This window comes from Sipha flava, unplaced genomic scaffold (assembly GCF_003268045.1).
Source record: "Sipha flava isolate LNK unplaced genomic scaffold, YSA_version1 177_pilon_pilon, whole genome shotgun sequence".
In the NCBI taxonomy this organism is placed as follows: Eukaryota; Metazoa; Arthropoda; class Insecta; order Hemiptera; family Aphididae; genus Sipha; species Sipha flava.
In genome coordinates this window covers 515909-536038 of record NW_020272091.1, presented here as the reverse complement: position 1 = coordinate 536038, position 20130 = coordinate 515909, and the positions used below count along the sequence as shown (strand labels likewise).

Sequence of the window (20130 nt, the reverse complement as noted above, 5' to 3'; positions counted from 1 at the left end):
ATAGATAAATAGATAGATATGATCGACGATAGAGGGGATAGAATAGGAAATCGTAAAATGGAAAGTGTCTCATACCTTTGTCCTAAACCTCCACTCATTTTGGTTTTTTACTTCCCTTACGCACACGCCAACGGCCCTCATATCATTCTTAATCGTATCCAACCATCTCCTTTTGGTAATATAATATCTATTGTACGTCGGTCGCGAATTGCGAATCGCGAATTCAACTTCAAAGTCAAAACTTATCGGACCCGCATTATTGTCTATTTAAAGAGACATTGAAATTTCAGATGATCGAATATTTGATACATTTGTTAACAGCGGAAAGGCTCAAAGGTTAACATTTTCACTTAAATTTTTTGTCATTTAATAATAAAATTAATTAAAAATGTTAAAAACTAATTTATATATTAATTGTATTATTAATTATATTTATTCATCATATTATATGTATATATCATATTTATATTCATGCTTATTAAGTAGGGGTTTGTTTTATTATATAAAATGTTAGTCTATTATATTATGTCCTATTAAAAAAAAAATCCATTGCTATTTTTATTTATTTATTTATTTTTTTTTTAATAAGTAATACGTGTAAAATAATTTATTTTATATTACTATGAAATATAATATCCAAAGCATTTAAAGTATACAAGAGTATTATTAAGTCAATTTATATTAATGTCACTGGTATATATGCATCCATGCGCAACATAAAATATTATCAAACACAATTAATACGATCATAGGTTTAATTTCGATATTGATCTCATTAATTTATTTTCATTTAATTGTTGAGTATTGAAAGAGTACTGAAATAAAAAAAATTAAAAAATTAAAAACATTGGATTCTTACTTTAAATCAAACGAAGTGAAGTCGCACTGGCACTAGGTCAGTAATATTATTACCTATATTCATTTATTACGTACGCATGGATTTCATTCAATTAAATCGGCAGGGCTTGAAAAAATTATAGTTATGATTAGTTATAGTGACAAATAGTTAACATTTGTAAACGTAATTAAAAAAGAAAATCGATTTTATCTATATTATTATAAAAATATAATTAAATATAAGTATGCTTTTAAGTAAATCTTGTGTATAAAAATATATGTTGTAGTCTCAAAAAATACCAATATCCTAAATTTATTAAATATAATATTCTTGTGATACCTAGTACATATTGTATTAAAATAATTATTATAAATCATTATAACAGAAACAGGAAAAGTAACTCAAAGTGATGTACCAACACAGTCTACATCAAAAACAATTTATCGTGTACCTCTAGCTGATTTTATAGCTAAGGGATGGGCAACTCAAAGTTACGAGAGAGCCAATTATTGGAAAATTAAAATCTAGCGGGCCAGAGCATAGAAAAAAAAGTCATTCAAAATTTTAATTAGCATTTATACATATATATACACAGAAATAATAAATTTAACACACACGACAGTACGATACGAATTATATGAAGAAACTGTTACAGTTAAATAGTTCCGTACGAACAGCTATGGTTGAAAGCTATACTTATACATACATATGACATTTAAACATTTAACGATGTTTAATACTAAATAATAATTATTATTTCAATGTCAGAGTGTCGACGATAAACTTTAAAATTGTATGATGTAATTTTAAAATACAGTACGGGCCAGATAAAAAAAGGCTCAAGGGCCGGATGCGGCCTGCGGGCTGCCAGTTGCCCACCCCTGTTTAGCTGATACTAGTAATTTCAAATCAAATAACATTGCATTTTTTATCAATAAAAGTTTACAAACTTCTGAAATTAGTGATATATTAATTAATCTTTGGAAACTAGATCCATTATTTGTATTTCCAACAAGTAAAAACTATTATAAAAGTAAAAAAAGGACAAACAATCAAATTTCAGTATAATTGGCTATTACGTTTTACCAACGCCTTGGCTATCTTATTCAAATAAGGAAGATGGAGCTTTTTTTAAGGTATGTGTTGCCTTTTCCAAATGTGGTGCTGGTGTTAATAATCAGTCTTGGAACGTTGACTAAACGCAAATTTGACAATTCAAAACATATAACAGAGACATTTAAAAAATATGCTCTTTTACAATACCATTTAAAATCTATAATGGATGCTGATAATTTTATTAAAACAGAACAATCCTTTCGAAGTTATTATAAACGTTTTAGACTCCTCGAGAACGAAACAAGTAATGGATAATCGGAAAAATGTCCATTACTTATTGAAAACAAGATGTTTGAAAAATATCCTAACCAATTATTAAAGCTATAATGATGTGTGGAAAACAAGACTTAGCCCTAAGAGGTCACAGAGACTCAGGTCAATTGGTTGTAGAAAAATCTGAAAGAACTAATGAAGCCAGTAAAGGAAATTTTCGTGAACTTTTACGATATAGAGTGCTGTATGTCTATATAAAATATAGACAGACTTACGGCATCCATTTTTTAACAAAGTTTGTAAAATAAATGAGAAAACGTGACGTTCTTAAATTGTGAATGATATTTTATTTGGCACATTTGCTGGAAATGCCTCCAATAGATATGGAACTGACAATGAAATAATCACTAAAAAATAATTAGAAGACATTTAAAAGCATAAAATACAACCGACAGTTTTAATTGTTGACATCAATTTGCCATTTTTAACCTCTCCTGACGGAGTATTAGATGATGAATCGTTAGTTGAAATAAAGTGCCCGGTTAGTGCTAAAAAGCTTGTACCATAAGATACGATAATAAAAGGAAAAATTAAATATTGCTCAATCGAGGAAGAGCAAATATTTTTAAAATGCAATGATAGGTAATTATTATTACCAAGTTCAGGGTCAAATGCACATTAGTCAAAAAAGTCAAAAAAATCATCGCTATTTTTATATATGGACTCCAAAAAGCAAGGGACATTATTTTATAAATTAAAAATAACATGCAAGCCAAAATTAAAATGATTTATTTTTAAAATGCAATCAAGGCGGAAATTCATCTTTCAGGCTTTTACATTAATTCATCAATTATTTGTTCTGTAGACAATGGAATATCTAGTTGTATGTTCATTAACGCCAATCCATTTAACCATGACTGCCCCGTCGTATTTCTTAAATACCTACATTTTTAAACGTTTAAGACTAAAAAAAAAGCCCATGGGGAGATATATCCCCCATCGTCCCCCCCTTGTGCACGCCACTGGGTATAGTAAGTATTAGTACTAATAAATATTAATAATGTCCTTCAATTATTGTCAATCAGCTGGCGATACTTGGTCATGTTCTAGAAATTGATTTATGATGGTCTATGTATAGACTATAACTATAGATATAACTATAGTTATATCTAGTTAAAAGTTTTGTAGTCTTAAAAAGTATTTATTAATTTTATTTTTTTATTTAGAACATATTACCATTGATTAAAAATACTTAATATAGGTACTTAAATATATTTAGTCAATGATATTACTGTATTATTTTTATTAGGTAGGTACTTAAAAATTAATATTATTATTGCGTCATCAAAACAGATGCACAGCTTGTACTAGTCGTGTAAATTAATACTTACTTATAAAAGTTTATTGCGAATGAATCTTTAGTAATCTAAAACTAATAAAAACAAGGTTAAGATCTAATTTAACACAGGAAAATTTGAGGTTTTTGCTTTTAGTGTATGTAGAAAAAGAGCCGTTAGATGAAATAGATGTGTTTGAAGTAGTAAAATATTTAAATGAGTCGCCTACTAATTTGAATTAATTTGTGTGCTATAGTAAAATTGTATTTGATAAAAAAATATAAATAAATTAGGGGTTTTTAAAAATTAACATAATGGCTGTAAAACCGACCAAAGTTGACTGGTATATTTTTTGAACATACAAAAAAATTTTTTAGGGCCGCTCAAATCTCCACCCGGGCCAAAGTACTCTCGTCTACCACTACTCCGATGATTCAGTGGAACATATTATGTACGTATATAACTCGATTATAATGAATATAATACACTAACACTAATTCAAATTGTAACACTAACTGTAAATCACTATTTCCCAGTACATTTATTTATCTATTTATTAATATGAATTGTTGCGAAACAATAATTTCTTCTTTTGATTTTTTTTTGAGAAAATGCTTACTTAAGATTTAAAATTTGATTACATCATCCTTTTTTACTGGTATTGATAATTTTAGATTTTCATAATTTATTTTCTGAATTTTATAATAAAATAAGATTCAAATAGTTTTTAAAATCTCTAAACTCAAAATTAAAGAACATATTCATGTTTTTTATCAAAATCCTATTAAATTGAATTATAATTTATTTATTTTTAACCAATTATTAAATGTTTTTTAAAAAAAAATATTTCATCAAAATTATAGCCTTTAAATTTGCCTCATATATTTTATAAAAATATCAATGTTACTACCAAAACTGAATTTTAATTTTAAGCTATTAATTCATAAATATTTTGTATATTTGATTAGTATTCTCATACAAAAAATAAATCAACATATTAAAAGTTAAGTTCTTTTTTTATACTTCTATTATAAACACAATTTTTTGAATAGCTATTGGAACTTGATTCACAATAAAACAAAGACATCAATAAAAGCAATTATTCAAGCTTTCAATGTAGGTATTTGTACATAATTTAACATAAAGAAAAAAAAAAAAAAAACTATAAATAAATAATTATAAGTTCATTTTTTTCTTTTTTGTAGTATTAGTTTTTGTTATTAACGAATAGTGAGTTGTATTAGTCACTTATCTTATTATTCTTATCCACTTACTCTGTTAACATAAATATTAATTTAATAAGATCTTTATGGTAACATTATTAAATTATCACATATCTTGTATTAATCGTGTTTCACACATTCTCAACAACATATTAACATAACAAACATAGCTGTTATCCGAAGTTAAAATATGTCTGTACAAACATAATTGATAAAAAAAAATTACTAGTTCATTTGATGTTATTATTCGATTCACATATAAAAATTAACAACGAAAACAATAATAAATAATAAATAAACATGCTTATACAATTCACATTGATGATAAATAAAAATAATTCACACAAACAATACATTTGTGGAAACAAAATTATAATACAATACACAGCACTTAAGATGTGAGAAATTTAAACAATATACGCGACACATAGTCTATTAACAAATTACAAAATAATGTAAGACCATATTTATTTTACCATTACTGCTTATTAGTTTTTTTTGTAAAACTCACAATATTTATTTTTAAAATAACATGAAAATATAATTGATAAAATTAACAGAAATCACGTTTAGGATAGACTGACAGTAACATAATATTAAGCGTATAGTAAAATATAATAATTATAAGGTTATTAACAAAAACTAATGACATTGGTAATTTACATGAAATTAAAACTAATTTTACGTGCTAGCATAATTTCTATATATGACTTGCGTTTGCTTTAACACTATTTTGCAGAATCATTTAAATTATAATTATAACTTATTGTTTTTGAGACTAGCAAAATATAGATAAGAAAACAATTCTTAATCACAGTTATAACTAAAAAAATAAGTTTTAATAAATGAAGAAAATAATAACTAGGTTACAAAATATAAAAAAAATTAAACAATAAAAACCATACAAATGCATTTTGTAGTAAGAACATGTGAAAAAAGGTTAACATTTTTCAAATATTAAGTGATGTTAAGTATAAATAAATGGTGTTATACCATAATAGCTTTTATGTATGCATTTATCGTAAACTTCATACTAATAAAAGTTCTATTTGTGAATGTGTTATGTGTGTAAGTGGATTGTGATGAAATGAAATCTTCAATGTATTAAAATATTTAAATTTAAATAATATTATTTTTACTTCAACCGGATTCACTTTTTTCTTCCTGATACAATTGGTAACATTTTGAACACAGTTGTTTGGTCGCAGAAGAACCAAAGAACTCACAATCGTCAGTACGACACTTATCCACCAATGGACCAGTATCATAAAATGTGGATTTTGATAGGTACATTGTTGTATCATCATTTGTAACTGCCTTGATGGGAGTCATTAAACCAACTTTAACATGAGACTCAGAATCTGCTTCTGTGTAAAATCGAGATTTACCAGCATTATAACGAGGTGTTGTGTCCGCCTATAACATAAAAAATACATTTGTAGCAATACAATTTTTAGCAAGCTAAATATTTTTTTTTTTTGCGCATTCTTGATTTTAGTAATGTAGTAAGTTAATATTATACTATTTTATTATATGACTATTTATTTTAAATAACAAGTATAGTATTTATTTAACCACTCATAAGTCATAGATAAATTAATTAAATGATACATTTACTAACACATAATAAATACATATGACAAATAACATAGTAAGAAGTCATATTCGTAATATTTGTTACCTATATCAAATACAGTAAAGAATGACTGTGTAAATATTTATATCATAATATTATTCAACTAATATAAATATCTAAATTTAAAATTTACTCATATTATTAACTGAGAATGTATGCTTAATCTGTACTACCATAAAAGCTTTACTTTTTTCACCAACATTATTTCTGCAATACTTTTAATATTTAGTAGTCTTAACTTTAATTATGATTTATATATTTTCTAGTTTTTAAATTATATCAAAAATAATTATAGAATATATATTCTGTTTTCCGAGAGAATGCAACTCGTTCTATCTGCTGTCAAGAAAATCTAATTTCCCTTACTATGCAGCTATCAATATGTGAACACGCTAAGCAATTGCGATGAAAATAGACAAGTTTTGGTCGCCGCCCAGTTGCATTCTCTCTGCAAACCAAATAAAAATAAAACTATAAGGAAATTTGCTTCTATTATACACTGAGTATCAAATGTTTAACCATAAACTAAAATTTTAAAGAAACTTAAATTGTCTAAAATCAGTAATAAGCATTTTACCCAATAAATCAAATTCATTATATAGTAAATCGTTCATTAATGTTACCAATATGAAAATCAACCAATATACAATATTGTTTAACACAATAACTGAACCATTAATCGAAGATAACATTTTAGACTAGTCTACGCCCATATCAAATAAACTGTAACTAAAAGGAGAAACTTTTGAAGCTCACCTAAAACATTATATGAATATATTTAGCATGACTGTAACTAATTCATAGTATGTAAAATATGGTGACAAATACTGACAAAATGACTATTATGTAATCATATACTTGAAACTAACTACTGAGGTTGACCAATCCATTAAGATCTCCGAAAGTTCAGTAATTTAGTTGAATTATGACAGTCAAAACTATATTTCCATATTACTTGTTTGTACAAAATTCAATATTATTTTCTTAAATATAAATAAACTTCAAATTAAATTCAGAATGTAAACTTCTCATCTTTAATGAACATATTTAATAATATATCTATTCAGTACTCACATAAGGTGAAAGTTGAAATCGTTCAGCGGCTGTCCTTAAGTAGTTTTTAATCATTACATCATGGTATTCATGTTTTTTGTCAGAGTTAATAAGGGCACATAACGTATACTTTGGTGTTGGGGGCGATATCGCCGAGAGATTTTTTACAGAATTTGTCCTGGATAATTTAGACTTAAATTTATTACCCACAGAACGGCCAAGACTCCCAAAAAGACCATTTTTACCGGTTCCATCATTATTACCCTAAAACAAATGAGGATATTTTTCATCCATTCATACAATTATTTATTAGGTTAAAAATACTTGTGGATCAAGTTTCACTATGTCCAAGTAACTATTTAATAATGATAATGAATCTGTTACTGACAGTTCTTGATTTTTATCTGGAGATTGATCATTTTCTCCAGGATCAACAGGAAACTGTATTGGTAAAAGTTCACCATTTGAATCCACTAAAGGTATAGCACCTAAAACCATTAATTGACAACCACAATTGATAAATATTTAAAATTTTATTATAAAAAAAAGACATACATGAAAGTGTAGAATTTGGTGTTTCCATTGCTACTAAGGCTGAAAAATGACCTCCATCATATGCCAATAATAAGGGGGAGTGATGACAATCACATGGATAACATTCCAATGGTAAATAAATACCTCCAAATTGTATAGGAGCTAATGCTTCACCATTCATATCCTTAAGATAATATTAATTTAATTTTTTCAAATATTATTAAAACTATATATATATATATATGTAGCTATATTAAATATAGAAAATAAACATACTTTAAGTATAGTATCTGCTATGACAATAATTGGTCTTTTTAAAACATGCGCTAAAGCATAAACATGAATTTCCTCTAGGCTCTCATAAATGTATCCTTCAGTATCCCCATTTCCACTATAATTCAAATTATGTATTAATGACAATATAAAAAAATATAAAAAAAATGAATAAACGTGGTAACAAACCTAGATATACTTTGTTTCCTCATACGAGGGACAGTGGAAGCCATGTTTACAATTGCATTCCATTCCCTACGCCATTCTTGTTCTGTATAAACTAAACCAAATAAAGAATTCATAATAGTTTGTTGACGTTGCCAACGCCGCCAAAGCGAATGACGAGCAGGACCATTACTGAGAAATGAATGTAAAGCACGTCTCAAATTTAATAAACGATCATGGAATCCCCAAATACCTATAAAAATATTGAAAGAATCCATAATTTATATATGATCAATAGCTAAAAAAAATATTTTTTAAAAAGTAAGTTTTTTAAAAATCAAATTTAAATAATTTATGGGAAATGTTAATCAACATATATATAACATAACTTTTTTATTTTACAAACAATTATCAACTATTAAAAATATTTATTTAAAAATTATGTATAAAATATTGTTATACTCTTTTTAGATTGTATAAATTATTGGAGTTGAATTTTAGGGATTTATAATATAATGTCCAATGAGGACCAATTTTCAATTTTTCTAACAAATATTGACTGCTTTGGTTTTGCATTATTACAAATATTTTGATAATGTATTAATAAATTTAAGGGTATGATATTATGGTACTCAAATACCTTGAAAATAATGAAATTGGAGTCATACATTTAGAATTTGAAGAAAAATTAAGTAAAATATTAGAATTATAAGTAATTACTGAAAAATTGATTTTCTTAAATTAACATTATATTACTTTTAAAACATTAATTTAATATAACCAACCCAATGAAGCAGCATGTAAAAGACAATTGCCATCGCCAGATGTAGAAAGAGGCCAAAGCCTTTGACAAAATCCAGTCCACCAATTTAATCTTGAAGCTTGTTCAAGAGAACTTTGCATTGCCACAGCTATCAAGTCTTTTTCAATAAACATACGAAAGTTTTCTACAAAATAAGTCACATTATATTATTTATATTATTTCAAAAGGAAAGTTCATTATGAGGATTACTGAACTTATAACATATTTTAAACTTTACCTTCAAGTTGTGATAAATCTGGTAAAATAAAGGTATACACAGGAGTTTCCACAATTTGTAATTCATCTTCAGTACTATCAATAAATATTAATTCCGATCTTGCTTGGGAAACTATGTTCACATTATCAGTGGCATGCGATATACCTCTTTTAAGTGTTTTATCTAAAAATAAATAAATAAATAAACTACTAACTACTTACAAACATACAATGTGCATAAAAAATTGAATCGTTTGAATAACAATTTTCAAATCATACATAATTACAGTTAAATGATTAGAAAAGTATATAAAATTAAGTTTTTAATTTTTTTTATAATTTACATTAAATGTAAGAAACTGTAACTGTTCACAGAAATAACTGAGCTCCTCTCTAAAATCTCATATTATATTGACTATGCAATTTAAAAATATAATATATAAAGTATACTTAAATGTTGTCAGATGTATCGTATTTGTCATAAATTTCAAATTTCCAAATAAAAACAGTAACTATAAATTATTGACCCATTTCTTTTAATGTATAACTAAAGTATATGTTTGATAACAATTTTATAAAACTTATGCTTTTAAACTGGTACAATATAAATGAATATCAATGGTTGAACACCTAAATTTTCACTTTTATACCTCTAAATTATTTATTCCTTGGAACTTTCCATCCCATAAAAATGTTGATAATCACTGACAAGAACACATTGTGTAATAAAAAAAAAAAAAAAATTGCTTATTTATGAAAAAAAAAAAAAACATAATCTGAAATACTTACATGCATTTGCATCAAATGGTTCATCTTGATTTTTAGGCGGAGTTGTTCCAGTCAATGGTATTAATATAGAATTTTGGGATATTGAAGTTGTCTCATCCATGAAAGGGACTGCTGTAACGTTACCGTTTTCAAGATCCTCAAAATTGTTACTGTTGTGGCCATATAACCCAGATTCAGGTTGGTCGTAATGGCTAGAGCTTTTTCGCTCCACCCTGACCAATAGTGCATTGCTTTCCTCCACGTTGGTAGCTATTCTAAAAAATTAATACATCACAAAGAAGATTAAAATATAATATATTTAAAATCACTTTACTGAATTTAAATGTATAAACTATAATCATAATACATTGAACATTTTAGATTGAGTTAATGATAAAAATAAAACAAGATATAGTCTGATAATAATATTCACTATATATAATTGGGAAAATTTTTTTTTTATAATAATCAAATTTAATAAAAAAGAAACAAAATAATATTTAAGAATATAATATCTAAAGTTTTAATTAATATAAAAATAATGAAATTGAAGTACTTATGCAATTAAAATGAGTATTAAAAATAGATAACTAAATTCATTGACCATTTGTCAATTAAATGAGACAGTGCGAGTATACAATAAACTTAATATGATCATATATACATACATATTAGTATTTGATATTCAATATTGACATTCTGAGGTAATTATAACAAAAATAAATAAGAGTATTCAGTATACTTCACATGGATGTAGACTAAACACACACATTGGTACTTGGTAATTGAAGAGCTACGGCAAAAATTGATAATAGTCAAAAAAAGAAAAAAAATCTGATAATTATATCTTGTCAATTATTTTAAAAAGTTAATTTAATTTTTTTCTATTTATTTTATCAAAAATAAGTAGTTAGTAACAAATTACATTTTTCTGAATTATTTTGTACTTTATTTCTTAGTTTTTTAAATTCTGAAACTTAAAAACTGCAATACTAAGCAGTTTAGGAATATTGATTATTATCGTTTTTCTCCGAAGCCCTTTAGTTATTATAAACGTTCTTTTGTATTATTTACAGAAATCAATCGTAATGAATATGATATTACTATTAAAAATATGTTTACGAGTAGCGTTTGATTATATTTTATAAGCGAAAGTGATTCTCTTATCGTCGTTTTCATAACAGGTATCTATGTAAATTCAGATGAAAATCGGAACGGAAAATCAGTGGCGCGAATGAAAGTATTAAAAATTACTCAGTAGTCTGGTACGCGCGAATGTGATAAACGAATAAATAAACTACCGCGAGAATGTGTGGAACTGATAATAGTATTACGCTGTCGAATTTTTTGAGAACGTCGCGTTGGAGGATCGGTCGCATGATAATCGACTGTAATGAAGTATCAAAATAATAATCAACAGCAGTTAACTTCGGTTGAGTAACCATCCCGGTTTGTATGCGCACTTTAAACTCATAATCAAGAGACTCGTCGCTAATATCGGCAACAAAAAATTACATTATGGCTCTATCCGTAGTATATGATTTAAGGTATTATCATAGATTACATTTCGGAATCTGTGATATGAAAAATCCGTCACGCGACGGTTACTACCTTGTATGAATGATTTGGAAAACCGTTCAGAAAACAAAACGATACGTCCGACGTCGCAAGTGTGAAAAACGAAAAAGCCCTAAGATCAAATCCTACATACGGCGATAGTCCCTTCACGTCTTGATCGAGCGCAATCAACAGTAATGGCGGGGTGTACAATGTATCATAATTTACTCACACATCAGGGGAGAGGGATGATATATATTTGGACGGCGAAACGCATATGAAACGGTCGACGCGCTACACAATACTGAGTCGCAATGCAAAGTTTACGGCGCACGCGAGAGAGCGGTTTCCGTTACGGCGGGCGTTTCGCGATCTCAAGGTAAAACGTGCGTATAAATAACGAAAAACCGAAACATTACGTTGCGGAAACAAGCACTCGCTAAATTTTCACGGCAACTCGCCGTGATAACAACGGTCGTAGATGAGTAAGTTATCCACTAATAATACAACTCGAGTGAAGACCGCAGCGATTCTGATTAACGAGGCGCACGTGATGGTTTTATTACTAATAATATTGTTAAAACTATAATTTATTATGATGGTTACTTTTGCGACGAATCGTTTAGGGTGTGTGTGCGCGCGCGGTCCGTGTCCGTTGGCCGCTGTCGCAGTGTCGCACTGTCCCAGTCGTTTCGTCGTTGCTGGCTCGTCGCAGCACGCGCGTTTTCGCCTGTTAGCCTTTAGGAAATTAGTACTGGGCGTTTCGTTGAACGTTATCAAAAAATATAAAATACGACCGTGGAAATAAAAAAAAAAAAAGGTTAAACGTCGACCCCTCTCCTGCCCCGCTCATAATTTGACTCGTCTCTTCCAAGACGGTGGCAACGTCGGTGATTTCTTATTTTCTCCCACACGCGTTTCCCCCCAAACGTGAACTGCTTATCGGAGATAAATAACATTGAAAACCAACATGGTCCAAGAATAGAGATTAGACAGGATGTGTAGTGCATTGTGCACGCGTAACGAAAATCAAAATGCACGCACGTGGGCGAATTTAAAACGTAAAAATGCGTAGGAATGCTTAGAAGTACAATCTACATAAATGCACGTACAATTGTGTTGCATACGTTTGTACATACGCGCGTATCAACTGTGACGATGGATGTGTAGTTCATGAGCTAGTCAACTCAATGAGTTGATTCTTTAAAATAAACTGTGGTTGTTGAATGAGTGAATCGGCGATTTAGTGACTCAGTTCAACCAACTTATCAAATTCAATTCATGAATCATTTATCATTAACCCCACTAACTGAACTTGTACACGACTCTCGAGTGTTGTTGATAGCCACAGGTAAATGTTTGTATAACTGTGTTGATATCAGATTCCAAATCCAAACGTTTACTTATTATATTATTAGGTACTCGTGTAGTACCTAATAATGGGTACAATGTTTTTAAATCATATTATACATTTCAAACATGATTTTCGAATACAAATCGATGAATAAGTCTTATAATCATGGGCGCAACTAGAGCGCAAATATTGGGGCTGCTGAAATTGCCAAAAATAAATTGAATGGTACTTCATTGTAATTACTATAGATTATATAGATCTGAAAAAAAAAACAAGAATGTTACATTTGAACTCAGGGGTGCTATAAACCCTGTTGCGCCCCCCTAATTGCTTATATTTTTTTGAGATTGCGAAAGGCCGATAAGAGATTCAAGTGAACAATAAAATATGACCTATGGACTTGCGAGTCAACTTGAGATTCCGAATTCCGAAAGTTGGGAATTGACATATAAGATTTGATTTAGATTCACACAAAAGAGTTGGGGGGTGGGGTTGAAAGTCGATTCACTGATTCAACTCATTAAACTAAACCGAGTTGAAAGATTCGATTTACCAAAATGAGTTGAAATTCCCAAACCTAATTGAAACTCAATGAATGCCTTATTATTATTCAGTTCAGTATTGTACTCGTATGCCGTAACGCCGCCCAGTGTGCACGTGACTGTGTTGTTTTTACTTTATAAGACTTCGTATTATAGTCGTTGCAGTGCTGTTTAGACTATGGATGAACGGGTACGTTGTTTTTATGGTTCCACCGCGTGAACGTCGCACGCGCGCACTGTGTACCGCGTTGGCCTAGGCTGCCAAACCGACGGTCGATCTCTGTAAACAATACATGCTCTACTGTACTGCGGTATTATGTTCGCGCTAATTCGGCCATGGCAACGAATCCGTGCGGTTTCGTGTGTATTTTTTCGTGTGCAGTGTCAATATTATGGTTACCAAGGACTTGAGGCGTTCTAATTCAATCGCAAAAACCCTGTAGAAAATAAAATAACTCATAGACATTTCCATCGGTGCCAATAGATAACCCTTTTAGACTAATGCAAAACAAATTTCGTATAATTTTATACTAATTTCATATCCCAGTATTAATAATAATATTAATAATAATAATAATAATAATAATAATAATAATACATATTTGTTTAATTGCAAATTCAAATTGTTTTTCCGTGGCGGGTGAGGGCAAACACATTTTTAATTTCAAATGTTGTTGTATAAATAATTAATTTATACAATCCCATTGAAATGTTTAATAAACTCGTTATCTTGGTTAGGATTTTTTTTCAAAAAAATATTTCCGGGACAAGATAATGTAGTTTTCTACGTCATTGACGATTATTATTGCGTAACCGTCATAATTTATGCACAAATAATAACCCAGTTTGCACATGTGACTGGTTACCTAAAAAAAATTATGGTTCATTTAGCAAAAAACATACTTCATCTTGACCAGCCAAACTACCATTTTAGATGATAAATTGATTATGCTCAGTCTTATAATTTCGTTTTTAATTGCCAATGTATATTGTTGACAGTTATAGTTTTAAGTTTTAAATTGAATACATATTTTTATATGTACTTGGTATTTGGCAAGTACATATGTCGAAGTACTTTTATCATGAAAATAATTAGATATAATGTAATTGCGTTGAATATTGATTTTATAATGTATAATATTATAGTAATTCACATATTACTAATATAAAACAATAATGTAATACGCACAAATCTGATGATATGTAATATGCCATACATTACTAATAAAAATGTGCATGAGAAAACGTATTTGCAGCGCTTCACATAATTAAAAAGATAATAACTTATATATATATTAAGTTTATGTAGTATAAATTCTCAGAAAATTACATTATACACGTGCGAACTTAGTTTCTACTAATGTATTTACTATATTCACTTTCAACAACAAAATAAGTAATCAAAAACGGAGCGACAAATGCACAAACATTACACTTGCATGGGGTCAGCTATAGAAGGACATCCACCAACATATATAAGGGCTTCAGATGGGCACTAAATTTAGATGTATTCATCCATTCAGTACGGAAGCTCTGCTTATATCAGTCATCGTCATAATTGGAACTCCGTTGATTTTTCTAAGTGTTAAAATATATTACCAACATTAACGTAAAAAATAGCCTTTATATGTATATTTATTGAACTTGTATCAGTCTGGGACACATCATATCTGCCTGTGTGTCACGGTTTTCATCGTTTAAAACTAGTGATGGGCACTATCGAACAATTAGTAGATACTATCAAATACTATTCGATAGTAAGCATTAACTATTGAATATTATATTAAAATGTTATCTTGTATGTTTGAATAAAAACTATTCGAATACACAGAATATAAACTACAAAATACCTATTAAAAACTATTCGAATAGACCGTCCTTTAACAGTAGTTGCACTCCAAAGTCGAAACGTTGAATTATCGTTAGATTAAGCATTGAGTCACATACTCACATAATAATACTTTATTTTGATTTGTATTTAAGCTAACATAAGATTTTACTGAATAATTCAAAACTATCCAAACAGTCCGAATAGTCTATAATTAAAGAATCACTATGTAAGATGTATCATGTAAATGCTGTACAGAGAATTATATTATTGATATAAAAGAATTGCTTTGCAAAAAAAACGAATTTCTAAACGATTTCAGTTACTTATGCAAAAAAAGTTGGCACGGGACCGTAATTAAAAAAAAACAAAAACTCACGTTACGAAAATTATATTTATATATACATATTATTGTTAGCAACATAAAGTCACAAATATAAAACGTGTTTGTTCAATATCAGTTCGGCAGGTTAAATATAACTTATCTTTGTATAAAATCATTATTTACGTAATAAGTTACGGTGGAATTAAATGTTGTTTAATGCCTAATGTCCCAAACTCTGGTTAGATAATTTTGTGGAAAATGATTTACATTGAGGTAGTGAAGTGCTTAAATGAGTTTTGATTGCATAACAAAACTAAATAAGCCAAATTTAGTGTTTCTAATTAAACCAAATTATTTTGATAAGTCTTGATAATTTCTGTCGCGTACAATCCAATTTACAATACGATTTTATCGTAAATTTTATTAACTTAAAGATTATAGATCTCGTATAACATTTGAAAATTAGAATTTTGATGGTTTTAAAATTTAAATTATTTATGTAAGAAACATTTAAAAAATATATGTTTGCGTTAAAAACATACTAATAACATATTATATAATATTTTGAGTAAAATTCAAAATAATCAGTATTATTCTTATACTTCGATTTTCAAATAACAGATGTGGTTAAAATACTTGTTAAATATTTTTTTTCTTAAATTTAGCGGTTCGACTACTCAACGTAAAATTCCAAAAAATTATTAAATATGTTTTTATAGAATAAAAGTGGTTTATAAATTATATAATGCACAACCTTAAACCCCAACAAAAGATATTTTCTTGTTTGTGCCTGATATCATAGATCAGCGTTTCTTAAACTTTTTTATTCGTGAAATCCTTTTTGATATCCACATTTACTGTGGAACCCCTATTTTTTTTTTTAGCTTTTTTCAAGATTATTTGTAAATAATAAATTATAATCATATAATATTATTGTGTTAAAGGTATTTAATTCAAAAAATATGTTATATTTTTATAATAATTATATTAAAAATTAAAATAATAATTATATACATATATTATAATACTTTAATAATAATTACTTTAATTAGACTAAATATAAATTTAAACTATTCTATATGGCTTATACATTTTTATTTAATATACTAAGAATTTCTTTTTTTTATATAATGCAAACAGTTTTTCACCATTATTAATCATTAGCTGGAAATTTTAAAGTAATTTTTTTAAAAATTTTTAAAAAATTATTTAAGATTCGCGGAACCCTGACGTGATCTTTTTGGGGCTGGAACCCGATTGAGCACGGTTGCAATCAAACAATAGGAACCAAAAAAGAACCCAAAAACCACACGATTAAGCACGAAAATGGGTGCGACGTTGCCGCTTTGTACCGTAGAATATTATTCGGGTGCACCGTATTACTGTGCATTCAAGATTTTTTTATAATTATTATGTAATTCAATTTTAGATTTAACGATTATTTCATAATTTAAAATATTTATGGTTCAGGTTTTCTAAAAGAAATAACTCTCCCATAAAAAAACGACAAGACACCTTTTTTTTCAAATTTTTTATGATGTTGGTGTATAGAGCTAGGTGCGTCGTCCATATTATTATTACAAAATAAAATATATTTGAGTATAATTATTTATAATTAAAAATCTTTTATTGAATTTTAATCACATGTTATAATTACATTTTTTTTTTTTTTTGCTAAAAGTTAACACTCATACAATTGTCATAAAAAAGGTAAAAAGGTCGGCCGATAACAACCGTGCTCAATCGGGTATCACCACTTTGCTGAACCCCAGGGTTCCGCGGAACACAGTTTAAGAAAGCCGCTCGCCTATGCCGCGTGTGTGTGGACGTATTTTCGGTAAAGCCGCGCGGCATCAGTACTTACTTTTTAATTAGGTATTTAAATTATTTTTTAAATAATTAGCAACAAAACAAACTTTTTCACTGAGGTAAAACTGATTTTTGTAGTAATCTCCAGAAGACACAATTTTTATTATATCAAAATGTCGATACTGAAGATTCTGTGTTTTTAAAAATACAAAGATCAATAATGATTTTTCAAAAATCTTTAATTTCATATTTTTTAAGATTTAAAAATATAGATTACTTGCTGATCTCGTGCACTTCGTTGCCCATTAAAAATGACACAACTCTATAGTAATTATGAATAGTATAATATTATTATTAACTGATTTAATACAAATTGGGAAATAAATGTCGCATCGTGTGGACGCGTATTTGCTGCGTGGAAAAAGCTACTCCGTCTGGACGCGGCTTAAGAACTGTCGATAGCATATTATGACTATCGGTAGGTTAAAAATATATTGATTTTTATCGTTGTTATGCTATTGGAAATAAGTAGAATGAAAATGTGTAGGATTAAAATATAAGAATGTAATATAATAATAATTAATATAATATAATAATATAATATTGTAATATAATAATTTAAATAAATAATAATAATAAAAAAAAAAAAAAAAATTATAAATATAAAATCAAAAGGTTTTGGCAAAAACTTAATTATAATCAAGACGGATTAATTAGCCACTTTCATATTTTGTTATATTTTGTCTTAAATAATCTTTTTCACATATCATCCGTCTGTTTTTAATTATACGAACATTTTGTTGTTTAGTATAAGTTTCTTTATGTATATTTTTCAAAACATTTATAAATTGGAATATTTTCAGGTGTGCTGAGTAAAACATACTATTAAACTTGGAGTGGAAGGATACACAATTATTCGTAGTTCGAATTATAGAATATGAATACTTTGCCCCCACAGAAAGTGAGTGGTCACAATCGTGCTTAATGTATGCATTCATTATTTAATCGGAAAATGCTGTACTTTTTCATCTTCGGGTAAAATTGATACAATATCGTCAGTAAAGTAACCCTCTACTTCATCTGGTTTTAACAATGAAAGGCCAAAAAAATAATTTCTTGTAGTAATTTAAATAAAACCTGATGCAATTCGTGTACCCACTTATTAAAAAAAAATTTTGGGACATAATTCATGTGTATCCGACTTTATGTATACTTGATGATGGATTTTTAATTTGAAACTGATTGTACTTTAAAAATATAATAATACTCTAGGCTAAGCCTTTATTTATTTATATATATATATATATATATATATATATATATAAACTATATGTTTATTTATTTTAAAATTGTTAATATATTATTTTTTTATGCTATTATAACTATTGCAATAAAAACCTAAAACTTATATTTAAATTAAAAATTAAACGAATTATAAAGTACTAATGATGTATAAGTTGACGAATGTGGTATGGTATACTATATAAGGAGTATAGTTGTATGATGTCATAGGTATATGGTGGGCGCGCGCAGCGTTGGTACACCACTACAACTTAATAAGTAATAATAGGTTTTGGTGTTATTTTTTTAGAAAGTTTTATTCAATGCTTTATTTATTTTATTGTATATTAACCAAGGTAAATTGTTTATATTTTTAAAATGTTTTGGTTTTTAGTTATATTGTTTGTGTGTTTGTTCGATGTATTTCAGTATTACCTACATCGATTACTTAGTTCAAAATCATTCGTGTGTAGAAATATTTCTTTCATTGACTTGACGATTGAAAAATATTTTTTTGTCTTATTAGATAGCTAAAAAACTACTTATAATTTGTATAATTTTCATATAGTTTCTTGTTTCTAGGACCTAAAAACTAAAAGTTATAAAGCAATTATACCTGCTATTCATGATTGCCGCTCCATTACATCTTTGTCCAGTTAAATAATTTGTGTTTAGTCCGAAGTCTGTCATACTTTTCAATATAATATCAGTAAATCTATGTCTTAAACATATTTTTTATCGATACATCATGATTGCGCAATTTTTCCTTTTTTGACCCGACTAATTACACCACGATTAAGCAAAAAAATTGCACCCCGATCCCTTTTTACCTGATAAAATTACAACAAGATTGCGCACTAAATAATATGTACATATACTATGTATAATATAAAATAATGTATAGGTACAATGCATACTTTCAACATATAATTTTAATATACATGCGCTTAAACTTATTACCTATTAATTCATAATTTTTCTTCCCAATCATTCAGGCTTAGGACTATCAACAAATGATCATCGTTGGCTTGGTTAAAAATTGTTTTTTTTTTCTAAATTACATGTATGCTAAATGTATATACTAACATGGTCAATAGTAGAAATATTTTTTATTAAAAATTATTTTTTTTCTTAACTGATAGTCATTAGTCTATATTATAATTATAACTATCATTAGCTTAATCAACTTTTCATTTCGATTTGTAAAAGTGCATTTTGTGAATCAATAGTCTTAGTACATGTATATGCAAATAATAGAAA

At 27.8% G+C, this 20130-nt stretch overlaps 1 protein-coding gene across 1 annotated transcript; it reads right to left on the bottom strand.

Moving 5' to 3' along the window:
• Nucleotides 1-5456: 5456 nt before the first annotated feature.
• LOC112680503 (OTU domain-containing protein 7B) lies at nucleotides 5457-14556 on the bottom strand. Its single transcript, XM_025550606.1, has 11 exons — nucleotides 14531-14556; nucleotides 12338-12469; nucleotides 10196-10449; nucleotides 9429-9590; nucleotides 9174-9335; nucleotides 8413-8641; nucleotides 8227-8341; nucleotides 7972-8134; nucleotides 7741-7904; nucleotides 7438-7680; nucleotides 5457-6143 (listed from the first exon to the last, which is right to left on the bottom strand). The coding sequence occupies exons 1-11, from the start codon at nucleotides 14554-14556 to the stop codon at nucleotides 5868-5870; spliced, it is 1926 nt and encodes a 641-aa protein (XP_025406391.1). The 3' UTR covers nucleotides 5457-5867.
• Between the last annotated feature and the right edge of the window lie 5574 nt (nucleotides 14557-20130).

What these genes read in the sequence shown, in the direction of transcription:
- LOC112680503 (XM_025550606.1), bottom strand. Translation starts at nt 14,556, where the DNA reads ATGGTAGTTTGGCTGGTCAAGATGAA. An exon ending in AGATTTATCACAACTTGAAG is followed by an intron (nt 9,336 to 9,428) that starts GTAAAGTTTAAA and finishes CTTATTTTGTAG; the next exon opens with AAAACTTTCGTATGTTTATT. An exon ending in ACCAAATTCTACACTTTCAT is followed by an intron (nt 7,905 to 7,971) that starts GTATGTCTTTTT and finishes TAATGGTTTTAG; the next exon opens with GTGCTATACCTTTAGTGGAT.